At 40.2% G+C, this 22,553-nt stretch overlaps 1 protein-coding gene across 26 annotated transcripts in view; it reads right to left on the bottom strand.

Moving 5' to 3' along the window:
• The window catches only part of Phf21a (PHD finger protein 21A), a 177,104-nt gene that overhangs the window by 109,136 nt on the left and 45,415 nt on the right, over positions 1–22,553 (bottom strand). For 15 of the 26 annotated variants that reach the window (XM_075961444.1, XM_075961434.1, XM_075961441.1 and 12 more), the window contains 2 exons: positions 20,999–21,031; positions 18,058–18,123 (listed from right to left, as the gene is read on the bottom strand). In XM_075961444.1, the coding sequence (XP_075817559.1) occupies positions 18,058–18,123; positions 20,999–21,031 (99 nt within the window). Of the gene's footprint in view, positions 1–18,057; positions 18,145–20,998; positions 21,032–22,553 lie in introns of all 26 variants that reach the window. The other 11 variants (XM_075961423.1, XM_075961429.1, XM_075961439.1 and 8 more) reach the window with 1 other exon arrangement.

The raw sequence follows: 22,553 nt of genomic DNA, 5'->3' as shown, positions 1-22,553 counted from the left end.
CTCAAAACTGTCTATAACTCTAGTTCCAAGGGATTCTGTACCCTCTTCTGGGTTAATGTTAATGGTGATACCTGGCTGATATGTTAAGATTTAAGACAGAAGTGGTAAGGATGCATAGTGACTGGCCTTCTCCCATGCTTGCTGGTGAAAATACAAAATGGCAAGCCACATTTTGGCACTTATTAGAAAGTTTATAAAGGTTGGAGAGATGGCTCAGTGATTAAGAGCACTGGCTGTTCTTCCAGAGAACCAGGTTTGGTTCCTGGCACTCACTGGGCAGATCACAACCATCTACAACTCCACTCAGTTCCCAGGATCTGGACACCTTCTGACTCCTAGCACACCAGCCATGCACATGGCTATAACCGTTTCCTCTGAGATTGGAACTTTCCGTCCTGTAGGGAAGCTCCTTAAGCAGGAAGGCAAGCAACTCAAAAGAACTCCAAGAGGTCCCTAAAATGGACCAGATTCACTAGGCCTCTCCCTGCCAGGGTAATGCAATAAAAGCTGAGAGTCCCTCTCAAACAAAGTGAAGCTGAGCTGCAAAGAACTCTCAGACCAGAACAACTCCCTGGAAGAAGCAGACATCAGCCAAGTTGCCTGCGGGCTGTGCAGTGGGAATGAACTCCAGGTTCCCAGCTTTGTGAGCTATCACCTATGCTGAGGTGGGCTTGGGTAATGAAGATGTTTTTGAATCATTTCTGCTCCTATAAGTAATCTCTCACCCCTATTTCTGTTAGTAACCAATAAAACTCATTGCTTCACCAAGTTGGACTCTGGCAGTATCTGTACTTTGGTCTGTCCTGGGACCCCTATCTGGGGTGAGTATACATATGTGTTGTGTCTGTCTCCCCAGGAAAAGTGGTGTTGTCACACAACAATGGTACACAGACGCAATGCACAGAAAAGACATACACATAAACTAAAAATATATAAATCTTTTGTTTAAATAGAAAATATGATTACCATACTACCCTGGACAGCCTGAGACATTGACCCAAGAAATGAAAGCCCAGCTTCACACAGACACGTAGGAATGACCATAGAAGCTTATTTGTAACAGTTAAAAATATCAGAATCAATATGAAGTATACACTGTACAAGTCAACACAAAGAATTCGCTGTACAAAACCCACAATCTGTAAGGAAATGTACCGCAACAAGAATTAGACTAGTGAGGACTAGGGTAGGGGAAGAAGAGTGGGCTCTCCAAAGAACAGGGACATAAGAAAAGGTCCAAAGGTGGTTGATAGGCTCCTTAACTCTTGTAATGATGTCACATCATCAGCATCTTAGGGGTACAGTTTACTGTATAGTAATTATGTCTTAATACAATTATGAGGTGAGGTGTAAAATAAAGTGGACAAAATAATTATGAAATACTAAAAGTGATCTGAAAAGATTGAGGGACTGACCTGTGGATGAAGGCGCTTCTTGGTCTTCAGTATATACCTGTTTCCAATGTATCACTAACTCTTCTCCTAGACTGTTCCACTGTTCCTTGTTTGCTTGCTTTTTCTTTTAATGAGACAGGGCCTCATGCAGCCCAGGACAGTCCTCTGCCCCAGACTGTTATTAGAGCACGCCAACATTGCAGAGTTAAGTATTGTTCTGATTGTTTCTCTAGAAACAACTGATCTCTAGAGTAAGGTCAGCAAACTTTCTCTAAACTAGTAAAAAGCTTGTCTAAGTCTTTGTTGAGATTACCCACTATTGGAATACAGGAAAGCAGCCGCAGACAACACAGAAGTGAAAGGGGATATCTGGATTCAAATAATTTTACTTACACAATCACGCGGTGGGCAGACTGGCCCTGGAGCACATCTCTAGCTGCTCTAGAGAGTCACAGGCCTTGGGAGAACTAATCAATTTCGCTTTGAAAGGACATAGTTAGAAGGGAAGGAGTTTATACTTAAAAATGACAATTAGCCAAGTAAAATTTAGAGAAAGGAAGTTACAAAGCCATTTGAGAAGTCATGTTTAATTCTATCAGCAGGTAGGTGCAGAGGCATGGGGAAGCACTCCTGAAAAACAGCAGATCCCATTTCATCCAAAGAGCTTGATCAGATGACAAGCAACTCGCAATGAGAAAAGTGTGTGTTCTCCAAGGATGCTAGACAGAGGAGGACAAACAGCTTCCGACTGTTACCATGACTTCTGCCAGGACGTGACTGGGAGATTTTCGATGTTCAATTTATTTTAGTTGTTTTATGAGATGGGGTCTTACTATGTAGTAAGGCTTTTCATAAAAGCTCCATCCTCCTACTTCAACATCCAGGGGACTGGAATTACACCAGTGAGGCACAATACTAACTCACTACACATCTGGGTTTTTTTAAAAAATTATTTATATGTTATGAGTCTGAGTATTTTGCCTACATGTTATGTCTGTGCACCTATGTGTTTTGAAACCTTGGAGGCCAGAGGAGGGCATCAGATCCCTGGAACTGAGTTATGGATGGTTGTCAGCTGCCATGTGGGTGCTAGGAATGAAATCTGGGTCCTCTAGAAAAGTAGCCAGTGCTCTTAAACACCAACTTACCTTTTCAATCCAGAACTTCAGATTTTTTTTAAGTCAAATTCCATGTAAAAGTTGAGTTGCTAAGTGGTATTTTAAAAAAAAAAAGACAAACCTTTTACTATCCCATTCTTAATTAAAGGTTAAGGTAATTGCAGATTAGCTCAAATTCTTACGTAAAATTGTTTCAATTTATGACAAGCTTCTATACTAAAATAAATGTGATCACATGATCAGAAAAGATATTTCAAATTTTATCAGTTAAATGCACTAGCCAGCTTTACAACTTGGAAGGGTCCTCTATTCTTCTGGATTCTGTGAAGTCAGCGACCGATCTTTACCTTTAGCATCTTCAGTCAAAACAGCAGAGTTTGCTACGGCTGATGAGGTTTTATTAAAAAGAAACGAAGATGGGACAGAGGAAAGGTGACCAACACATCAGTTGAAAATTTCAGGAGCTTCATTTTTTGGAGAAAAGGAATGCTGGGGCCAGAACTGTGGGGACTAAGCATCATTGTCACCTGCAGATAGAGCTGATTTGAGGAAGGCTGCCCAGACAGACCCTGTGACTCAGCCTCTATCTACTTACTCCCTGCAGCAAAGCACCATGGGAGGACACTAGTTAAAGAGGAAACTATTTCCTGTCTGCTCATTTTACTCTAATTTGCCAGGAAAAGAAATAAAATAAAAAGATGTATGACTTGGCCTGTTATTTAGTGTTCAACATCTTTAAAAAACAGAAATATGATCCCCAAGAAGAAAAGGAAATTTTCTGAGGAACCCGAAGCTGCTGCTCTACAAAGAGTGCAAAGAAAGAGAAAAAGCCCCAGAAAGCATCCCAAGAGGATTAAATGGACATGCTTGGTGGGAGGGGCATGCCTGAAAGTGACAGTTCCTACCCATGATTAACCCCAATAAAAACACACACACAAAAATAAATAAATAAAATAAAAAAACAGAAATATGTGAATACTATATGGGTTTTGCTAAGCAGTGGCATTCCTGAAATGCCAGTGTGGAGGTATTAGTAAGCAAAAGACACCAGGCTCTTTTGTCTCAATAGCATGGTTTACAAACTACTTTAAAATATCTGTAATTGACATTGGAAATAAGTTACATTATTTCCTGTAAAAGGCCAACTTTCTAATAATGTTTGTTTTAGCAACAGTACACTGGCTTTGTTTTAAAAGTAGATTGCTAGCTGGGGTTGCAAAAGTAGACTTCTAAAACCACAAAACTAGTGAGCACAAATGGCTTCTAAAATACTATAGTACGTGAGCACACGTGTCTTCGTTTATATGCTACATCTAATTTACATGAGGAGAGACAGATGATGTTGATAGCTTTGGGGGCTTTTATTATTCCCCATCTCTTCTACTTCCTTCCTAACAAAATACAACCCTGCTTGCCTATCTAGCCTCCAAACACTTGACAGGTGACTCTCCATTTAGGGTGCAAATCCATCTTGGACTCTTCCTTTCAGAAGCTAACTGCCGGCATGAGGCAGAAGTATGACCAGTGACCAACAAGATATAAAGTCTAATGACGGGCCTCTAATTAAAGTTCTCCTTGTTCTTAGGAAAAGACAGTTAAGGTCCTTTCTTGCCCGGGATGTTGGTGTGTAAAGATGTAGACACTGAGGCAGGAAGTAACATGCTACAGGCTGTAAGTAGCCAAGGAGGCAGGAAGAATATTCCTGGGTTCTGGTGTTGTGCAGCTCAAGGGCTTAAGTGACCCAAGCAACTTCTCACGACAGGTAGTAGTGAGCTCACTTGGCTGGGTCACTTTCAGATGGATGTCCTTTACCTACCAGGTGACAGCACCTGGAAAGACAACGAAACTACGTCTGGGCTGCAGACACAAAGTCAGGTCAGAGAACTCAGCAGCAGGCTTCAGGAGACTGACAAGCAAATGGTTAAAGATGTATGACAGGAGTTACTCATACAGATGGAAAGAATGTAAGTTTACAAAAAAAGAAAGCCCTTCACTAAAACAAGAGATTCTAAAGCAAAAAGACTTGAACTTGATATGTAGGCCACACTGGCCTCAAACTCACAGAGGTCCGCCTGATCTCTGCTAAACAAGACATTCTTTAGTGATTTAAATTTTCAAAAGGTAGAGCCGGGCGGTGGTGGTGGTGGTGGTGGCCGCGGCGCACACCTTTAATCCAGCACTCGGGAGGCAGAGGCAGGCGGATCTCTGTAAGTTCGAAAGCAGCCTGGTCTAAAAGAGCTAGTTCCAGGACAGGCTCCAAAACTATAGAGAAACCTTGTCTCAAAAAACCAAAAAAAAAAAAAAAAAAATTCAAAAGGTAACCTTCTGTGAATCTATAATTATTTTGAAATTTTTAAACACCAAAAGAAATAGATGTAATCTTATAAACATAAACAGTGATAAATAGAATATATCAGACAGGAAAGCATAGACCCAGGTCCCCAAATTAATCTCTACTGTTAAAGAATCTCTAGGAAGGGAAGGGGTGAACCGAAGGAGGTAACCGCTGTTGCTGTGGTGATATTGATACTCTGACTGTGGATAAGGGTAATAGTCAGCAAGTGTTTCAATCTATGAAAATGAATCTGAGTCATCCGCCAAGGCGGGTAAATAAGCTGAAATGTGTGGTTTTCTGTATATGTAATATCAATGGATTTTAAAAACCTGGCCTAGGGTGGGTGTGGTAGGACACACCTTTAATCCCCAGCATGGGTGAAAGAAAGGCTCTGTGAGCTCAAGGCCGGCAGCCAGGCCCACACAGCAAGTTCAAGGCCAGCTAGGGCTGTGTGTGGAGACTTGTTTGAAAAATAAACAAACAAACAACAACAACAAAATCTTGTACGTATTCCTTACAAAAATAAATCCAAACAACAAAAGAACCAACTTTCTGTGGTCACCCTCTTGAATCTCACTTCTTAGAGGAAAGTACTGAGAATACCTGTGTCAAATAACTCCAGGTATCCTAGATGTGTTCTTTTATTTTTCAAGTATAAAACCAAATGATTTTCTTAGTATTTTATATTTTTAAAAGAGGAATTACTGTTCATGTTTTAAAATGTTTTTTTTCCCCACTTGTTACCTACCTTTCCATTCAGTTAAAGCATATGTCCATAACATGCCTACATAGCTAACACACATCACGTGCTACCGCAGGCTGTTTTTATCCACAGTTGTTTGCAAAGTGTTTCCCTTGACTGTTCCCGGGCCACACTATCCTTTAAGTGCTGATACAGAGACGTGCGCCTTCAGCTTGCACTACAGAATGTGGGTAGAAAAAAATACCCGAGGTTGAAGAAATTAGCGTATAACCAAGAAATCAAGTGTTTGGAAAGTCTAGATGACCAAATACGAATGATTGCAGTAGAGAGGTGAACATGGGGTGGAAGATGAAGGCTTTCGAAGGAAGTCATGCTACAACGCTGGAGGCAGATTCTAAGACAGTTGACCTCAGACTCCTTTATTACTTTCACAACTTTGCACATAAAAGTTTTCTTTTTATAAAACTGATGTGGAACTACTCTGGACACTCTTAAAACTGTAATATAGGAAATGATATTAAAAACTTCTCCAGGGGCTACAAAGATGGCTCAGGTTACTAGCACTGGCTGCTCCTAGAGTACTGGGGTTCAATTCCCAGCACTGAAATGATGGCTCACAACTTGTAACTCCAGTACCAGGGGTTCTAACGCTCTTCTGACCTTCGAAGGCACCAAACATATATGTATTGCAAAGACATGCATGCAGACAAAACATCCCTAACACATAAAATAGGTGGGCATGGTGGTTCATTCCTTTAATTCCAGCATCAGGAGGCAGCCAGAGTGGTTTCATAGAAAAACTCTGTCTGTCTTGATGGAAAAAGAAGAAAGAAATCTTAAAACAATTAAAAAATATATTATTTCTCCACAAAACGGCAAGATTGGGGTTATCTAAATGGAAAGCTTTTAATGGTAAACCTCTTTGATAAGGACATCCTTGGCTACCTCACTACCTTCCTGGATGTCTAATGAACTAATATATCCAAATAGACCTTCTTGCACACCATGCTACATCCATGAGTACGTAGTCAAATGAGTCTTCAAAAAGTGAGTAGGAATGTTCCAGGCAAAGAGAAGAAAATTCCCAGTGGCAAGAACATGAGGTTTAGGAAGAGCCTTGGGAGAAAAGACCGACACTGGGGATATATAGGATGTAGTCAGAGAAAAGGATGCAAGAAAAGCAGAGAAGGAGAGAACTGCGGAAAAGTGTCTGTGCTAATGAATGCCCATGCCTTAAGGGGCCCAGGCTTGTGGAAGTGATACTAGGGTTTTCATCTCTTACCTCCTGGGATACCATGCCTTCACCATAGCAAACTCTCAATAAATGAATGTGGATTCTTGGAATTGTAAAGTTTCAGAAAGTAGATTAGCCTGGTATGGTGGTGCACGCTTGTACCTGCAGTGCTTGGCAAGCTGCAGCCTCAGGGATCGGTAGTTTAAGGTCAGACTTGGCTACAAGACAGTTTGAGGCTCCGTGTGTTATGGTAAAAATAAAACACTGCAGGTCCCTTAGTGGCAGCAGTGGGCAGCAGGTCCCGAGACCAGTGGGCCACGAAGGCAGTCAGTTCCAGACAGGGAGCCGCAAGGTGGGTGAGAAACCCATGCAGAGTGACACTGGATATTTATTTATTTAGTGGGTTATGGAAGGGAAGGGGAGAGAGAAGAAGGGGGACAAGGAAAGAAACAGAGAGAGAGAGAGAGAGAGAGAGAGAGAGAGAGAGAGAGAGAGAGAGAGAGAGAGAGGGAGAGAGAAAGGAAGAGAAGAGAAGAGAAGAGAAGAGAAGAGAAGAGAAGAGAAGAGAAGAAGAGGGGTGAGGCTAGGAGCTATGGCAGAGGCTACCTCTTTGGGAGAGAGATGGAAAAGGAAGGAGCTCAGACTGAAAGCAGAAGGAAGATCTGCCTGGGCGGGGCTTGTATCTTAAAGGGACAGGACAGACCATTACACAGTGTATGTATGTATTGCAGGGGAAGAGGGTGTTACGTAAGATCTGTTTTTAAAAGAAAAAAAATACAACTCCTAGAAAAAATGAAATAAATGGGGCTAAACGCAGGCACAAATTAAGTTCCTAATATATTGAAAGTGGAGTGACAGATGCACTCGCCCCTGTAAAGCACCTGCCTCGTACACCACCTGTCAGGCACAACTTAGGATAATGTTGTCCAAAGAGCCAGAGCCACTAAACATTTGGAAATAGAGTCCATGAAAGATCTAACCAGATAGTGCAGGTTCTAGAAAACAGTTACATCAGAAGGGGCGCTGGCTTGCTTTTCACTGCCTTGAATCAACTGCTCTAAGCTAAGGAGGAGACCAGCAAAGAAATAAAGAACATACTGTAGAGTCCAGTCATTTGTGTCACCTCATGTGAGGGTTAAGAATTTCAAATTGAAAGCCAGGCGGTGGAGGCATATGCCTTTAATCCTAGCACTCAGGAGGCAGAGGCAGGTAGATCTCTGTGAGTTCAAGGCAAGCTTGGTCTACAAGAATTAATTCCAGGACAGGTTCCAAAGCTACAGAGAAACCCTGTCTCAAAAAACAAAAACAAAAAAAAAACAAACAAACAAAAAAAAAGAATTTCAAGTTGTACTCATTCCATTTGCCAGCACTGAAACTAAATGATTAGAACAAACTCTTGAGAGGACAGTTCTAGCCCCTCTACTACACTGCTGCTACTGGGGGCAGCATCAAGTCACTGACTGTCTTGATTCACTCCACAGTACTACAGTGAGCACTCTGCGATGTCACAGCAACATTACTCAACCAAGCTCCCCCCCCCCCCCCCGCACTCCAAGACAGGGTTACAGTCTTGGCTATCCTGGAACTCGTTCTGTAGATCAGGCTAGACTCGAACCTGCGTATGCCTCCCAAGTGCTGAGGTTAAAGGCATGCACCACCACTGCCCAGCATAGCTTCTCTCTCTTAAAAAACATCATCAAATATTTAACCAGACAAGTACAAAATACTGGCAACAAAGACAAGTATACTACAAGAATAAAAATAAATAAGATGGGTTAGAAAATGTAGTACTGTGAACTATATCATGTCACATGTTTGAAATCTTGGTCTTAAAACTTTCAAATTCATAGTGTTCAAGTCCTTCCTCCACCCCTGCCCAATATAAGCCAGTATAATTTTTCCAGAAGAAACCTGAAATATTGCATTTCCTGTTAGATGCAAAGGAGATAATGCTGATTGCCTAAGTACACAAATGACAGCAAACTCAGCAAACAAATGGTCAAGTCGTTTCACATAAATATTACACAGACCACATGAACTAGAGTGACTCTCAGGGAATGAGTACACTTTGGATAAATAAGAAGATAGGTCTCCCACCATAACAAAAGGATCTCTAAGGAAAGAACACTTCTAAATTGTGCTAAGAATATTAGCCAGTCACACTAGCTAAACTGTGACCCAGGGAACATTCTATGGATGCTGGTTGAAACTAGAGATAGTCAAGTATCAGGTTACTAATATTAGAGCACAGTAACCAATTCACCCTGATGTGGGAGTCCCCTCTGTGTGCTGTCATTAGCATTAATGAATAAAGAAACTGCAGTGGCCGGCTGATAGCGCAGAACTTAGGTAAGTGGGGAAAACTAAAGGGAATGCTGCTGGAAGGAAGAAGGCAGAGTCTGAGAGATGCTATGGAGCCACCGCCAGAGTCAGATATGTCAGAACTTTGCTGGTAAGCCATGACCTTGTGGTGATATATAGATTAATAAAAATGGGTTAAATTAAGATGTAAGAGTTAGCCAATAAGAAACTAGAGCTAGGGGCTGGAGAGATGGCTCAGAGGTTAAGAGAGGTTAAGAGCATTGCCTGCTCTTCCAAAGGTCCTGAGTTCAATTCCCAGCAACCACATGGTGGCTCACAACCATCTGTAATGAGGTCTGGTGCCCTCTTCTGGCCTGCAGGCATACACACAGAATATTGTATACATAATAAATAAATAAATTAAAAAAAAAAGAAACTAGAGCTAGGGCTGGAGAGATGGCTCAGCGGTTAAGAGCATTGCCTGCTCTTCCAAAGGTCCTGAGTTCAATTCCCAGCAACCACATGGTGGCTCACAACCATCTGTAATGAGGTCTGGCGCCCTCTTCTGGCCTTCAGGCATACACACAGACAGAATATTGTATACATAATAAATAAATAAATATTTTTTAAAAAAAAGAAAAAGAAACTAGAGCTAATGGGTCAAGCAGTGATTTAATTAATACAGTTTATGTGTGGTTATTTCAGGGCTAAGCTAGCCAGGTGGCTGGGATGAACAAGTGGGCCCTCCTCCTACAGATCTCTATAGAGATTTGCATCGGTATGAATCTTGGTTTATTGATACAAATTCAAGATCAACTTTGATATATGTATATTTCTGCTCTTGATTAAGGTATTGTGTTTGTGCAGTTCATTTAAAAATGTGGCAGTGGTGCACAGCTTTAATCCCAGCACTCGGGAGGCAGAGGCAGGAGGATCTCTGTGAGTTCGAGGCCAGCCTGGTCTTCAAGAGCTAGTTCCAGGACAAGCTCCAAAGCTACAGAGAAACCCTGTCTCGGAAAAAAAAAAGTATAATTAGGAAATATAAGTTAATAATCATCTATAATAGTCAAACTTGTAGTCATGTTAGTTAGATTTTCTAGATGTATAGAGATGTATTTCAGATAGATAGGTATTCTTCAGATCTTTCAGAGACCTTCAGAATATGGCATTTAAAATGTTCAAGAATGTAAGGCTTTTCATGACAATGAGACACATCTGCTCCTGTCAGCATCAAACTACTTCAAGAGGAAGATGGGCATCGAAGAGGCTCCTTATGGAGTTTGTTAGATGAATGGGACATGCAGGATCCATAGTGTCTCTCTCTCCATCTTCCTTCTCCCAGCATTCAGTTCCGTCTTTCCCACCTACCTACATTCTGCCCTATCAACAGGTCAAGGCAGTTTTTTTATTCATTAACCAAGAAAAGCAACACACAGACCGAAGGACCTCCCACACCATCACCCAACCCTAAGTCCATGAGAACTAAAAGAAACATTAACTATTCTGCTTAATGTCCTATTTCCAAGAACATTTAACAGATAAAAATCCTACAAAGCTATTCACTCCCTAAAACTGAATGAAGAGCACATGGCCATGGATTCTAGTCTGATGAAATATATAGTCAAGGCTAAGTAAGCTGTGAAGCCAACATCTCACTGTGTGTATTACATGATGCGTTCACACCTGAGTTAAATGTGAACGTTCTAGCTCCTTAGAAATCGGTGTTTTACATACAGGATGAAGGAGTTACACAGAGGAAGTGAAGTACTACAACTAAATGCAGCATCCCATCTAAACGGATTCACATTCCCCAAACTGGACACACTCAACAGACACATGTGCATAGTCATCATACAAAACTTCCATAAATAAGGAAGCAGATGCACTAAATTATTTAAATATGAAACCTTAAAATCTAGCCCGCTAGAAAGTCAGGACTAGAAACAAACTCCTAGGGCCCCCTTTCCTACCCACTCATCATTGTTATCCTTGGCATGAAAACTCAAAGTGTCCCTGAAAGGCTCCTGTGAAGGCCTGGTCCTCAGGGTGGGTAGCCCCACTGGGAAGTAATATGAGTCTTCAGAAGGTAAGGCCTTACTGGGTCACTAAGACTCATTCTCTCTCTGCTTCTTTCTTGATTTGCAATAAAAGCAGCTTGTGCCCTGTGCTCCTGTTATGTGTTACCCTCATTAGAGCGGCAGAGCATAGGGTCATATGCTCTTCTTGTTCTGCACAGGATCTCACTATGTTGGCCTGGCCTGGAACTTACTATGTTCACACTGACCTTGAACTCATGGGGATCTGCCTCCCAAAGGCTGGGATTAAAGTGTGCAGCACCACAACTAGCTTGTCACACGCGTAGGAAACAGACCTAGTTAGAGCAGACACAGAGACCTTTCCAAAGACTTCAGAACTGTTTTACTAAAATGATCAGCTGAGAATGGCTCCATACATGGCAACGATTTATTAAACTCTGTGCTAAACAATCTGTCTAAAGTAACAGATTAACTGCAACTGAGTCAGGAAACAAACACACAGAAGAAGATCAGAGACAACAAAGGAATCTTATTTTCCAGAAAGAATAAGGAAAAGGGAAGAGAGAAAGGAAAACAAAAACTAAGACTAAACGGCAAATATCTGAGACCCCTTAAATGGCAAACAGCGAGTTCTCTGAAAAGTCCAGCTCGGATGAGCGTGGACTGCACACCACACAGAGCACTATGCTTCCCCAGAATTCCTTTTGCAGAGAAGCAGAGCTAATATATGCTATTCTTCTAAGAAAGCATTTTTTGGAGGTCATTTGGAAATATATAGCAAAAATCTTTTTTTTTAAATATTTGTTTATTTATTTATTGTGTATACAATAGTCTGTCTGCATGTATGCCTGCAGGCCAGAAGAGGGCATCAGATCTCATTACAGATGGTTGTGGGCCACCATGTGGTTGCCGGGAATTGAACTCAGGACCTTTAGAAGAGCAGGCAGTGCTCTTAACCACTGAGCCATTTCTCCAGCCCCAGTATAGCAAAAATCTTTGTAAAACTATTATGATGTTTTGCTTATTACTACTCTTAGTTAGCACTCAATGAGTTTCAAGTCTCACATCTTCATATAAAATATATCATTACACCCCACCGCTGCCATCACCCTTTCTCTCCCCGCTACCCAGCCGTCCCGTTCTGCATCTGTAGATTGTCCTTATGAAAGGGAACATGCACTACTATGGCTCTTCCCATTTGCTTTCAGTCCATGCGAGTCCAGAACTCACTACTTGGCCCAGGCTGGCCTGGAACTTGAGGTAATCCTCGACCTCCTGGTGCTACACTATAGACTGCACCTCATGACTGGCTTGTTACTTATTTTTAGTGTAGTAAAAGTTTTCTTATTAGCTTTTAACCAAACATAGTTGTAGATTATTTTCAGTTATGTTTTAAAATTTATATCCACATCTTTTATAATATAAAAGACCTGGCCAAATGGCTTGATTTGACTAATAAGATGGTAACTGTCTGATGCCAACAGAATCTCAGTGTGAATTTTGGTAGTTTGGCCTTGTGCTCTGACATTAAAGCATGAAATAAGTATGCCTAGGAATATTTCATGCTAGGCTTCAGAAGAAATAAGGTAAATATAAGCATTCATACAATCACAGAGGCAGGCCCAGCCAACCCCAAATCAGAAGCAGATCTGTCTGACCAAAGTCAGCCTGGATCAAAAAAATTCTACATGATCTGCAGATCTAGTGGGGAAATAAGTACACCATTAAAGTAACTCAGTAAAACTAGTTTGTTGCATAGAACTGTTATGATAAGAGCTGATCAATATGTCCAGTACACATCTAGGAATTTATTAAGACAATCAGAGCAATGACAGACTTACATAAAAAGGTATTAGTTATAAAAAATATTCATAATAGGAAAACAACTATCATCAATAGGGAAACATTCTTAAGTTATGACTAGTCAGACAAATATTTGAAGCTGTGAAAAATCATGTTTTAAAAGAACATCAAAGACAGGAGTGATGATGATATACACCTTTGATCCCTGCACTCAGGAGGCAAAGGCAGATGAGGCTGAGCTCAAGGCCTATCTGGTCTACACAGTGAATTCTTGGGCAGCCTACAGGGCAATGTAGTAAAACCCTGTCTCCAAAACAAACAAAAAGAACATTCAAAAACAAGAAAATGCTCCCAATACATTAAATCTAAAAAGCAAGATACACGGTTCTTTAAAATTTAAAAAAATTAACTGTAAGTAGAGAAGATCAGTCAGATAAAATTTGTTCGAGAAATACAAGCTATTTTTCTGTGGTACATACTATTCTCTTTCAAATATTACAAACGGATCGACAAGACAGCTCAGAAGGTAAAGGCACCTGTAGCCAAGCCTGACAACCTGAATTCATTTATTCATCTCTCACACAATCATACATCCCAACCACCCCTCTCCATTCCTCCCAGCCCCCCACCCCCACCTACCTTCTTCCCCAGGCCTACAGGAATATCTACAGAATACAGCACAACAGGACACAATAAAACCAGACACAAACCCTCACATCAAGGCTGGACCAAACAACCCAGTAGGAGAAAAAGGGTCCCAAGTGCAGGCAAAAGAATCAAAACCACCCTCACTCCCACTCTCAGGACCATTCAATAAGACATTTTAAAAACAGTAATTATAAGTAGACGCATGATCACAGATTGTGATATGCTACCGTGGGAGAAACTATTTAGCTGCAGGATATAGCACCTAATCCAGAAATAAACTACACTTCCCAGTCTTCCCTGCAATGAGGGAGGTCATGTGACTAAGTTCAAGTCAAAAAGGTTTAACTGGAAAGGTACATAAAGCCCAGTAAACATCCTTAAAAAAAAAAGAAAGAAAGAAAGAAAGAAAGAAAGAAAGAAAGAAAGAAAGAAAGAAAAGAAAAGAAGGAGGGGGGCCTTCTCTGTTGATTCCTCTTCTCACCAGATGGAGCTGCTATTTTGGACTCTGATGTGAAGCTTCATGCTGAGAACCGCAGAGCAACAGCACAGGAAGTGCCTGGGTCGCTGACACTGGAGAACTCTTTCCAGCCTGTCCACCTCAGAGCTTCTAGGTGCAGGGAGGTAGAAGTGTGCCTAGCTAAGCCATCTTTATGTGGGGGTTTCAGCCTTTCACAAACTTGATGGTAAATGGCATTAGCCATAGAGAACAAAACAGAGGCTTCAGTGAGATCAGGAGTGGAGACGGCTTCAGGCTCCTTGGAGGAAGCAACAACTTCCAACAATGAGGTGAATCCAGAGAGGAAGGCTGGCAAACTGAGGCAGAGAAAACCAACTTCGGGCTAAATCCTCCCAGGACAAGACACATACTTCGGAGCGTGCAGACTGCCTGTTAGGCAGAGATGTAGCGCAGCTATAAGAATGCACTTGCTTAACATGCGCAAAGCCCTGGGTTCCCTCCCCAGAACTGTCAAGAGGAAAAAAGAAGAAGAAAAAGATTGCTTCTACAGGAAATTAGAATTAAAACAGAACACTAAAGCAACTGAGCATTTTGGCTCTGGAATCAGAATCTCTCTATTCTGCCACGGACCACATATTGCCTGTCAGATATAAATGGAGGGGAAGTGCAGAATGAGAAGGAAATGAATAACTGCTTCCACACTTTAGCCCCACTATGCTTCAAAATAGTTGAATTCTCTGATTAGAGTGAACCATCTATTATGAAGAGAATGTCATAAGGTTTTCAAATGCTAACTATTCCAGGTAAACCAAAGATTGGTGTAATTTTTTTTAAATAATGTTTCTTGTTTATTTCCCTATCTTAAAAAATGAAACAATGGTCAGGCAGTGGTGGCTCACAACTTCAATCCCAGCATTGGGAGGCAGAGACAGGCAGACCTCAGTGAGTTCAAGATCAGCCTGGTCTACAAACCAGGACAGCTAGGACTGTTAGAGAGAAACCCTGTCTCAAACAAACAAACAAACAAAAAATATGCACTATGGAGATTTTGAAAAATACCTTCCAACATTTTCTATTGATACTGTTTTCATACACATTTGCATTCCAACACACATGTGATATACATAAAGTCATAAATGCCTCTTAGCAGAAGCTATTCTATGTCACTAAACCATGACTTTAATTGGCTACACAGCATACAGCTTATTTAGCCAACTAAGTCTAGGAATGTTTTGAGTTAAAACTGACAGAGAAAAAATGAATCCCTGGTGAAGCTGCCTTCTAAATTCACCTTAGAATTTCTATTTAGGAATCTCAAACTACAGTTTGAAAGCACCAGAAACTTCCGAACAAGCATTCAAAGAAATTCATTGAGTTTTAGCCATAGAGGATATTCACTAAAAACTGTATTTTCCCAAAGCACTATCAAAGACTAAAGTTGTATTAATAAGAACTAGTAAGTCTACTATAAGAATTGATGACTATCTGCAATGTTGTATTTCTTTAATAAAGAAAAAGTAAGAAAAATATTTATATTTTATTTGTACAATTAACTTTATAAATATATAAAAATGTATAGAGACCTGGGCTGTGGTGGCGTATGCCTTTAATCTCAACAGTCGGAGGTAGAGGCAGATGGATCTCTGTGAGTTCAAGGCTAGCCTGGTCTACAGAGTGAGTTCCAGGGTTACATAGAGAATCTCTGTCTCAAAAAACAAACTTACTAAGAAAAAAAAGGGTTAAATCTTTAACTGTAACTATGACATTATTTTTCAGACTTCTCTGTATTTAACTTTTTCTCACAACAAAAACATGATGTTAAGTTAAACTATTACTCATGAATAAGATAATTCAGATTTTAGTTACTAAGAGGAAAGGAAAAGTTTTGCCAAAATCTAAGTAGTCTTTTTTTAAAAAAAGATTTTTATTTATTTTATGTATATGCATGCTCTATCAACTTTAGGCCAGAAGAGGGCCTCATATCCCACTATAGATGGTTGTGAGCCACCCCGTGGTTACTAGGAACTGAACTCAGAAGAGCAGCCAACGCTCTTAACTGCTGAGCCCTCTCTCCAGCCCCATCTAAGTGGTCTTTTGACAAGGGAAAACAAACAGGTGGCATTAGAAATTTGTTACAAAGTAAAATTTCAGATTATAGTCTAATGAACAACAGCAAGGTTTCCTGTTGCACTGTGAGGAAGAGCCAGTGTTCACATTCAACAGCTGCCCCTTCTTTAGACGCTGTCCTATCCTGGTCTATCAAGAAGGCTATTTTACAGCTAGGCAAATATAAAAACTGCAAGACTGCATCTCAGTCTAAGGTCTTTCTGAAGCTAGATGAGGTCAGTTAGGAATAAGAAGTTACAGAATAAACGAAACTGGGGTGGTTTGAATAAGAATGGCCTCTATAGGCTCATATATTTGGATGCTTAGTTGCCAGGGAATGGAACTCTTTGAAAGAATTAGAAGGATATGGAGATATAGCCTTGTTAGAGAAAGTGTATGTGTGTGTGTGGGGGGGGGGGTGAGGTTTCTGAAGCCCATGCCAGGCCCCGTCTCCCTCCCGTCCCCTCTCCTTCCCTACCCCATACTCTGCCTGGGAATCAGTGTCGCTCTTAGTTGTGGCTCCAGTACCATGCTAACCCTTTGAAACGGCAAACAAGCCCCAATTCGATGTTCCCTTTCTAAGAGCTGCCTTGGTCATGGTGTCTTTCACAGCAACAGGACAGTGACTAAAACACAAACCTTCACATTAGTTGTCACAAACAAAATTTTCAAATAAATGTAAATTTTTCTTCGATTGCACATTTCTCTGAAATGCAGCCTTGAGTTCTTTTAACTTCGTAAAATCATTTCCCACCCCCACCCCACTAATCATTTTCAACTTCTTCCCTTGCTAGAATTTGTTGGAACTTTCAGCAAAAGCGACTTACTTATTGGCATTTTGTCAAAGGAACCCTGCAACTATAAGAAGGCTCAGAACTAACAGGGCTCTAATGCCAGACACTGTCACAACACACTTCAGAGAACCAAGTCACATGCTAGCAGGACCTGTTTACATTTTCTCTTACAGATTTGTCTTTGCCTCTGTAGCCTATCACCTCCCAGTTTGACTCTGCTTTTCCTAATCTAAAACACCTCCTGTCTGTGGAGAGACAAGACTGGGAAGCATTAAGGAAAGAGGAATCAAAAACAGTGGTTCATCTTCGGCTTAGAAGATTAACTATCTGTGGTTCTCAAGGTTTTATTTCTCCCTTCAATGAAATGAAAAACATGATCAGAAATCTGCAGGAGAAATTATTTGTTGCTATTATTTAGACAACAACATAAAACTCAGTTATTGAAAACTGTTTCGACAACTCTTCAGTAAGACTTCACTAGCACTAAATTGCCAACTGGTTCAGAGTTCTTTGCTCTTAACTCCAAGACAGAAACTGCTCTTTTAACCAGAGAGAGGAGTGAGCAAAGAAGAAAAGGGATGCTTCATTAGATTACCAGACACGGACTGGGAGCACCGCCGACACTCCACCTGGTGGCAGAAATTGCCCTACATAGAGTAACTCTAACAAATTCCATCAAAGAGTTTTTCAAATAGTAGGTCAGCATCTTATAAACATTAGCACAGAAGTCTACAATACTTATAACAGGAGACCTACATAGTGATCTACCTAGTAGGTTAAACCTTTAAACAGTGAAGAAGCCAATACAGCCACTACAGGACTCCACATCACACATTCCCACTTTCTTTGCCCCTTCCCCTGTGGGTAAACTACAGTTTAATTCACACAGTTAACGGCAGCCTGCCACATTGCCTTTAAGTATCTGCCAGCAGCATATACTTATGGGATACTCTAGAGACTGATTTCAACCAAAAATAAAAATAGATAAACAGCTCAAACAAAATTAAACTGAGTCTGGCTGCCCACACTTATTTCCACACATGAAGAATAACAGCAGTTCTCTTAGAAGCTTCAAGCACACATATCTTTAGAACACAATGTTAAAAATATGTCCCCGCCTTTCCCTACCTGTTTCTCACTCAAAGCTGTGATTTTGGCTTGGAGTTCATGAAGCTGTTTCTTTAAGTCAGCATTCTGATTGGAAAGAAAAAATATCTGTGAGAAAGATATTCATTTGTTAACATGATAGTATCGGGAAGACTGTGCACATACTGCATTAACAGTGATGAAGCAACCTTTAGCATCAATTTCCCATGCATTAAATCATAACATAGCCCCTCAAACAGAAGGGTGGCTTCCTCACAACCGCTGTAAATTTCAGGAGTTTCTATATCCTCATCTTGCACTCTAACAGCTACCTTTGTCCTAAAATATTGTTATTCTTCATAGAACGTATCAGTTGACAGAAAATCTAAAGCTCCACTAATCAGACAAAAACAGGGAAATGGAGGTTAAAGAATGCTACCCCGCTGCTTAGCAGCATTATCAACAAAGATAAGAGGCTTTTCTCTACTTGTCCTCTCTCTTATTTAGTAAAATACATTTGTTATTTTAGCCTAGATTTGGAAAGCTGTCAGCAATGTAACTGCCTTCACAGCATATCATTCAAATCAACATGCTGAAATTCTAGGAATCGAAAAGAGAGTACTATTTTAGACTAATACACTAAGTGAGTCTGCCTTTTGCGGGGGTGGAGGTGGGGGGTGGGATATTAAAGTTTTCAAATGTTTAACAGAGCAGGAAAGCGAATGTCACCCCAGTGAGAGACTTACTTGTTTCATACATAGCTCCTCGTTTCCCTGCCTGCTCTGCTTCTTACTGTACTAGGCTTAGCTCATTTGGGATTTTTCAGTTGTATTTGATATAAGGTTTTTCTGAAGGTACCTAAATTGTTGCCCAATAAGTTACTGACCCTCAGATTTTCCAGGTGATGATCATGAGTATCAGAACTGCCGCTCTGTTACTGACAATGTATATCACCACATTAAATAGAAAGGACCTGGCAATGTGTTGTCGTTTGGTTCCCTAAAATTCAATTTAAATTTGTGGACACACTAAATAAAAATTAAAAAAGGGATGTTTCTCATGGAAGGTAGATGTCAGATAGGAATAAATGTGGCCACAATGGCTACTTCTCAGAGTCAATGTATTGGATTAAAATACAACAGTCAAGACCACTGAGTCCTTGAGATGAATATTGCACACAACTTCAAAAAAACAATTAATCTGCCTTAGTACCACTTTTCAAGAATTTTTTTGTTTGTTTGTTTTGTTTTTCTAGACAGGGTTTCTCTGTAACTTTGGTGCCTGTCCCGGAACTAGCTCTTGTAGACCAGGCTGGCCTCGAACTCCCAGAGATCCGCCTGCCTCTGCCTCCCGAGTGCTGGGTTTAAAGGTGTGCGCAACCACCGCCCGGCTTCAAGAATTTTTTTTTACTTTATAGACAGGCATATATGATCCACTGTCTAATAGGTGCCAAGAAGTCACTACCTGAATAATAATAAGAATCAAGGTAACTTTGGAGAAAGAAATCTCCTGCTGGGCTGTGGCAGCGCACACCTTTAATCCCAGCACTGAGGAGACTGGGGAGGTAGAGGCAGGCAGCTCTTTGCGAGTTTGAGGCCAGCCTGGTCTACAAGAGCTAGTTCCAGGGGGCTGGAGAGATGGCTTAGTGGTTAAGAGCATTGCTTGACCTTCCAAAGGTTCTAAGTTCAATTCCCAGCAACCACATGGTGGCTCACAGCCATCTGTAATGAGGAGGTCTGGTGCCTTCTTCTGGCCTGCAGACATACACACAGACAGAATATTGTATACATAATAAATAAATAAGTATTTAAAAAAAAAAAGAGCTAGTTCCAGGACAGGCTCCAAAGCTACAGAGAAACCCTGTCTCAGAAAAAAGAAAAAAGAAAAAAGAAAAGAAAGAGAGAGAATTCTCTATAGAAGAAAATAAAATGAAACTACTATAAACATTAAATTTACAATTTTATAAATTATTATATTATATAAGATACTTCTGAAATTCTCTTTTAAAGATAAACATTTTGAAGCCAGGTATGCTGGCATAGACCTATAGCCTCAGCACTTGAAAGTTAGAGGTAAAAGGGTTAGGAAGCCAATGTCATCTTTAGCTATATATGACATTTGGGGCTATCCTGGAACATGAGATCGTATCCCAAAAGAAAAAACAAAACAAAATGCAAATTTCAAACATTTTTATAAATTATTCTAAAATTTTTCTGAATGTGGTTAAATTCAGTATTTAGGTGTCCTATATATATAAATGCTACACAATTAAAAAAGGTTTGGGGGCATTTCAATGAGTTTTGAGTTTAAGAGTCTGATTAATTGTGAACGTGTGAATTTAATCTAAACCAGGTCCACTACCTCACTATTGGAGAGGTCAAGGGAGGTCAAGGGAGGAGGATGGAGTCTGAATGTCGTCTAGAGTCCCAAAAGCTGTGTGCTTGTTTGTACTCACTCTACAAACCAGGCCAGCCCATCCCAACTTCAAAAGAAGTTTTTTAAAGCAAGAAATTGTAGTCCTACGAAGCCTCTTTTTTTAAAAAAAAAAAAAAAAAAACAACAAAACACCAAACACTTGCTGGGCGATGGTGGTGCATGCCTTTAATCCCAGCACTTGGGAGGCAGAGGCAGAAGGATCTCTGTGAGTTTGAGGCCAGCCTGGGCTATAAGAGCTAGTTCCAGGACAGGCTCCAAAGCTACAGAGAAACCCTGTCTCGAAAAACAAAACAAAAAAATAAATAAACCACTCATAGCAATTAACAAAAAAGCAAAAAAAAAAAAAAAACAGAAACAAAGTTGAAACGATAGCAATTTTATACAACTGGACATTTTTAAACCTATAAAAAATGGTATCAACATGCAATACTGTTTGGGATAAAACTGTTTTAAATTTAACTAACAACTGCATTTTACTACTTTATTGTCATTTTTGATTGTTTTTAATGTTTAAAAACCAAGTTACTAACAAAAGGATTTTTTTTACCTGTGGATCCTGCTTCATTTGAGCAACCAGTTTCTGGTAATAAAGACAGAAAAAAAACTGTCAGTCTCACAAATTAACTCCTATGGCTACTTAGGTTTGGACACACACACACAAATAAAAATAATTCAGTAGCACCATCAAAGTAGACCAAAAGTTTTGATGATGTCTGTAAAAGACTAATGAAGTATTCCTTGTAACATAATAAAGAATCAACTATACCTTTATATTCAAATGAAAAAGTACCTGATTTGTCAGTACGGAGGTCAGTGACTTCTGCAATTTAAATAAGCAGGTGCAGGCCAGGCAGAGTGGCACACGCCTTTGATCCCAGCAAAAAGGAGGCAGAGGTAGGTGGATCTCTGTGTATTTGAGGCGAGCCTGGTCTACACAGTGAGTTCCAGACAGCCAGATCTGTCCAGTGAGACCCTGACTTAAACAAACAAACAAACAAATAACACAAAACAAAACAAAAAAATAAGCAGCGTACTCCAAAGGCCAAATACCCCTGTCAGATATTACCACCAGCTGGATTCCTACCTAGTCAAGGTCTACAAAGACACCAACCCAGACAAAAGAGAAGCTGTTTGTAGACAGCAATTACAGGTCTGGCAGGTCTATTGGTCTGGATCCTACATAGAAGGAGCCTCCTGACTTTGTTCTGTCAGCTCTCAACTACCTGGAACTGCAGTCCCAGAGACTCCAAGTCCCTCTTCTGGCTTCTGTAGGCATCAGGCATACATATGGTGCACATATACACGCAGACAAAACACTCGAACACATCAAATAATAAATAAATGTCATCTGACCTAGCCAAACTGGCAAAAAAAAAAAAACCCAAGAGTAACAATAACAGTGGACAGAGGAATTTAAATGATAAAGAAATACGAAAAGGCTGCCTCCTAAAACCCAAGGCTAGATACCTACAATTAGCTATTTTCCAGTGAATTTTTTATATAATAATAGAAAGAGTTATCACACTCTTTGAATAATAAGACGCTTTTAAAATGTTGTTAGAAAAAATATAAAATTCACAACACACTCATCTAGAAACCAAGCTTTTATAGTTTGAGGTGTAATAATATGGATTAATATATAATACTATATAATAATGACTTGCAAAAAGCCCCAAACTGCAATGTTATGAGCCCTTATATCTTTTAGATATTTTTATTCTTTTCTTCCTTCCTTCCTTCCTTCCTTCCTTCCTTCCTTCCTTCCTTCCTTCCTTCTTTCTTTCTTTTTTCCCCCTGAGACAGAATGTTTTTGTGCAGTCCTACTGTCCTAGGCTCTGTAGACCAGGCTGGCCTTGAACTCACAGTGATCTGCCTGCCTCTGCCTCAGGAGTGCTGGTTAAAGGTGTGTGTTGCCACTACCTGGCTTAGTATTTTCTATTAAATATTTTTACTTATTTAACATTTAATTGAATATTTTAACATTTATTTTTCTTTTTTTAATATTTTTATGGTTTATTTAACTTTATTTTATGTGCATTGGTGTGAAGTGTCAGATTCCCTGGAACTGATCTTCAGACAGTTGTGAGCTGCCATGTGGGTAC

This window comes from Microtus pennsylvanicus, chromosome 2 (assembly GCF_037038515.1).
Source record: "Microtus pennsylvanicus isolate mMicPen1 chromosome 2, mMicPen1.hap1, whole genome shotgun sequence".
Classification (NCBI taxonomy): Eukaryota; Metazoa; Chordata; class Mammalia; order Rodentia; family Cricetidae; genus Microtus; species Microtus pennsylvanicus.
The sequence above is the reverse complement of the archived record's forward strand: the minus strand, read 5'-3'. Positions and strand labels throughout refer to the sequence as shown.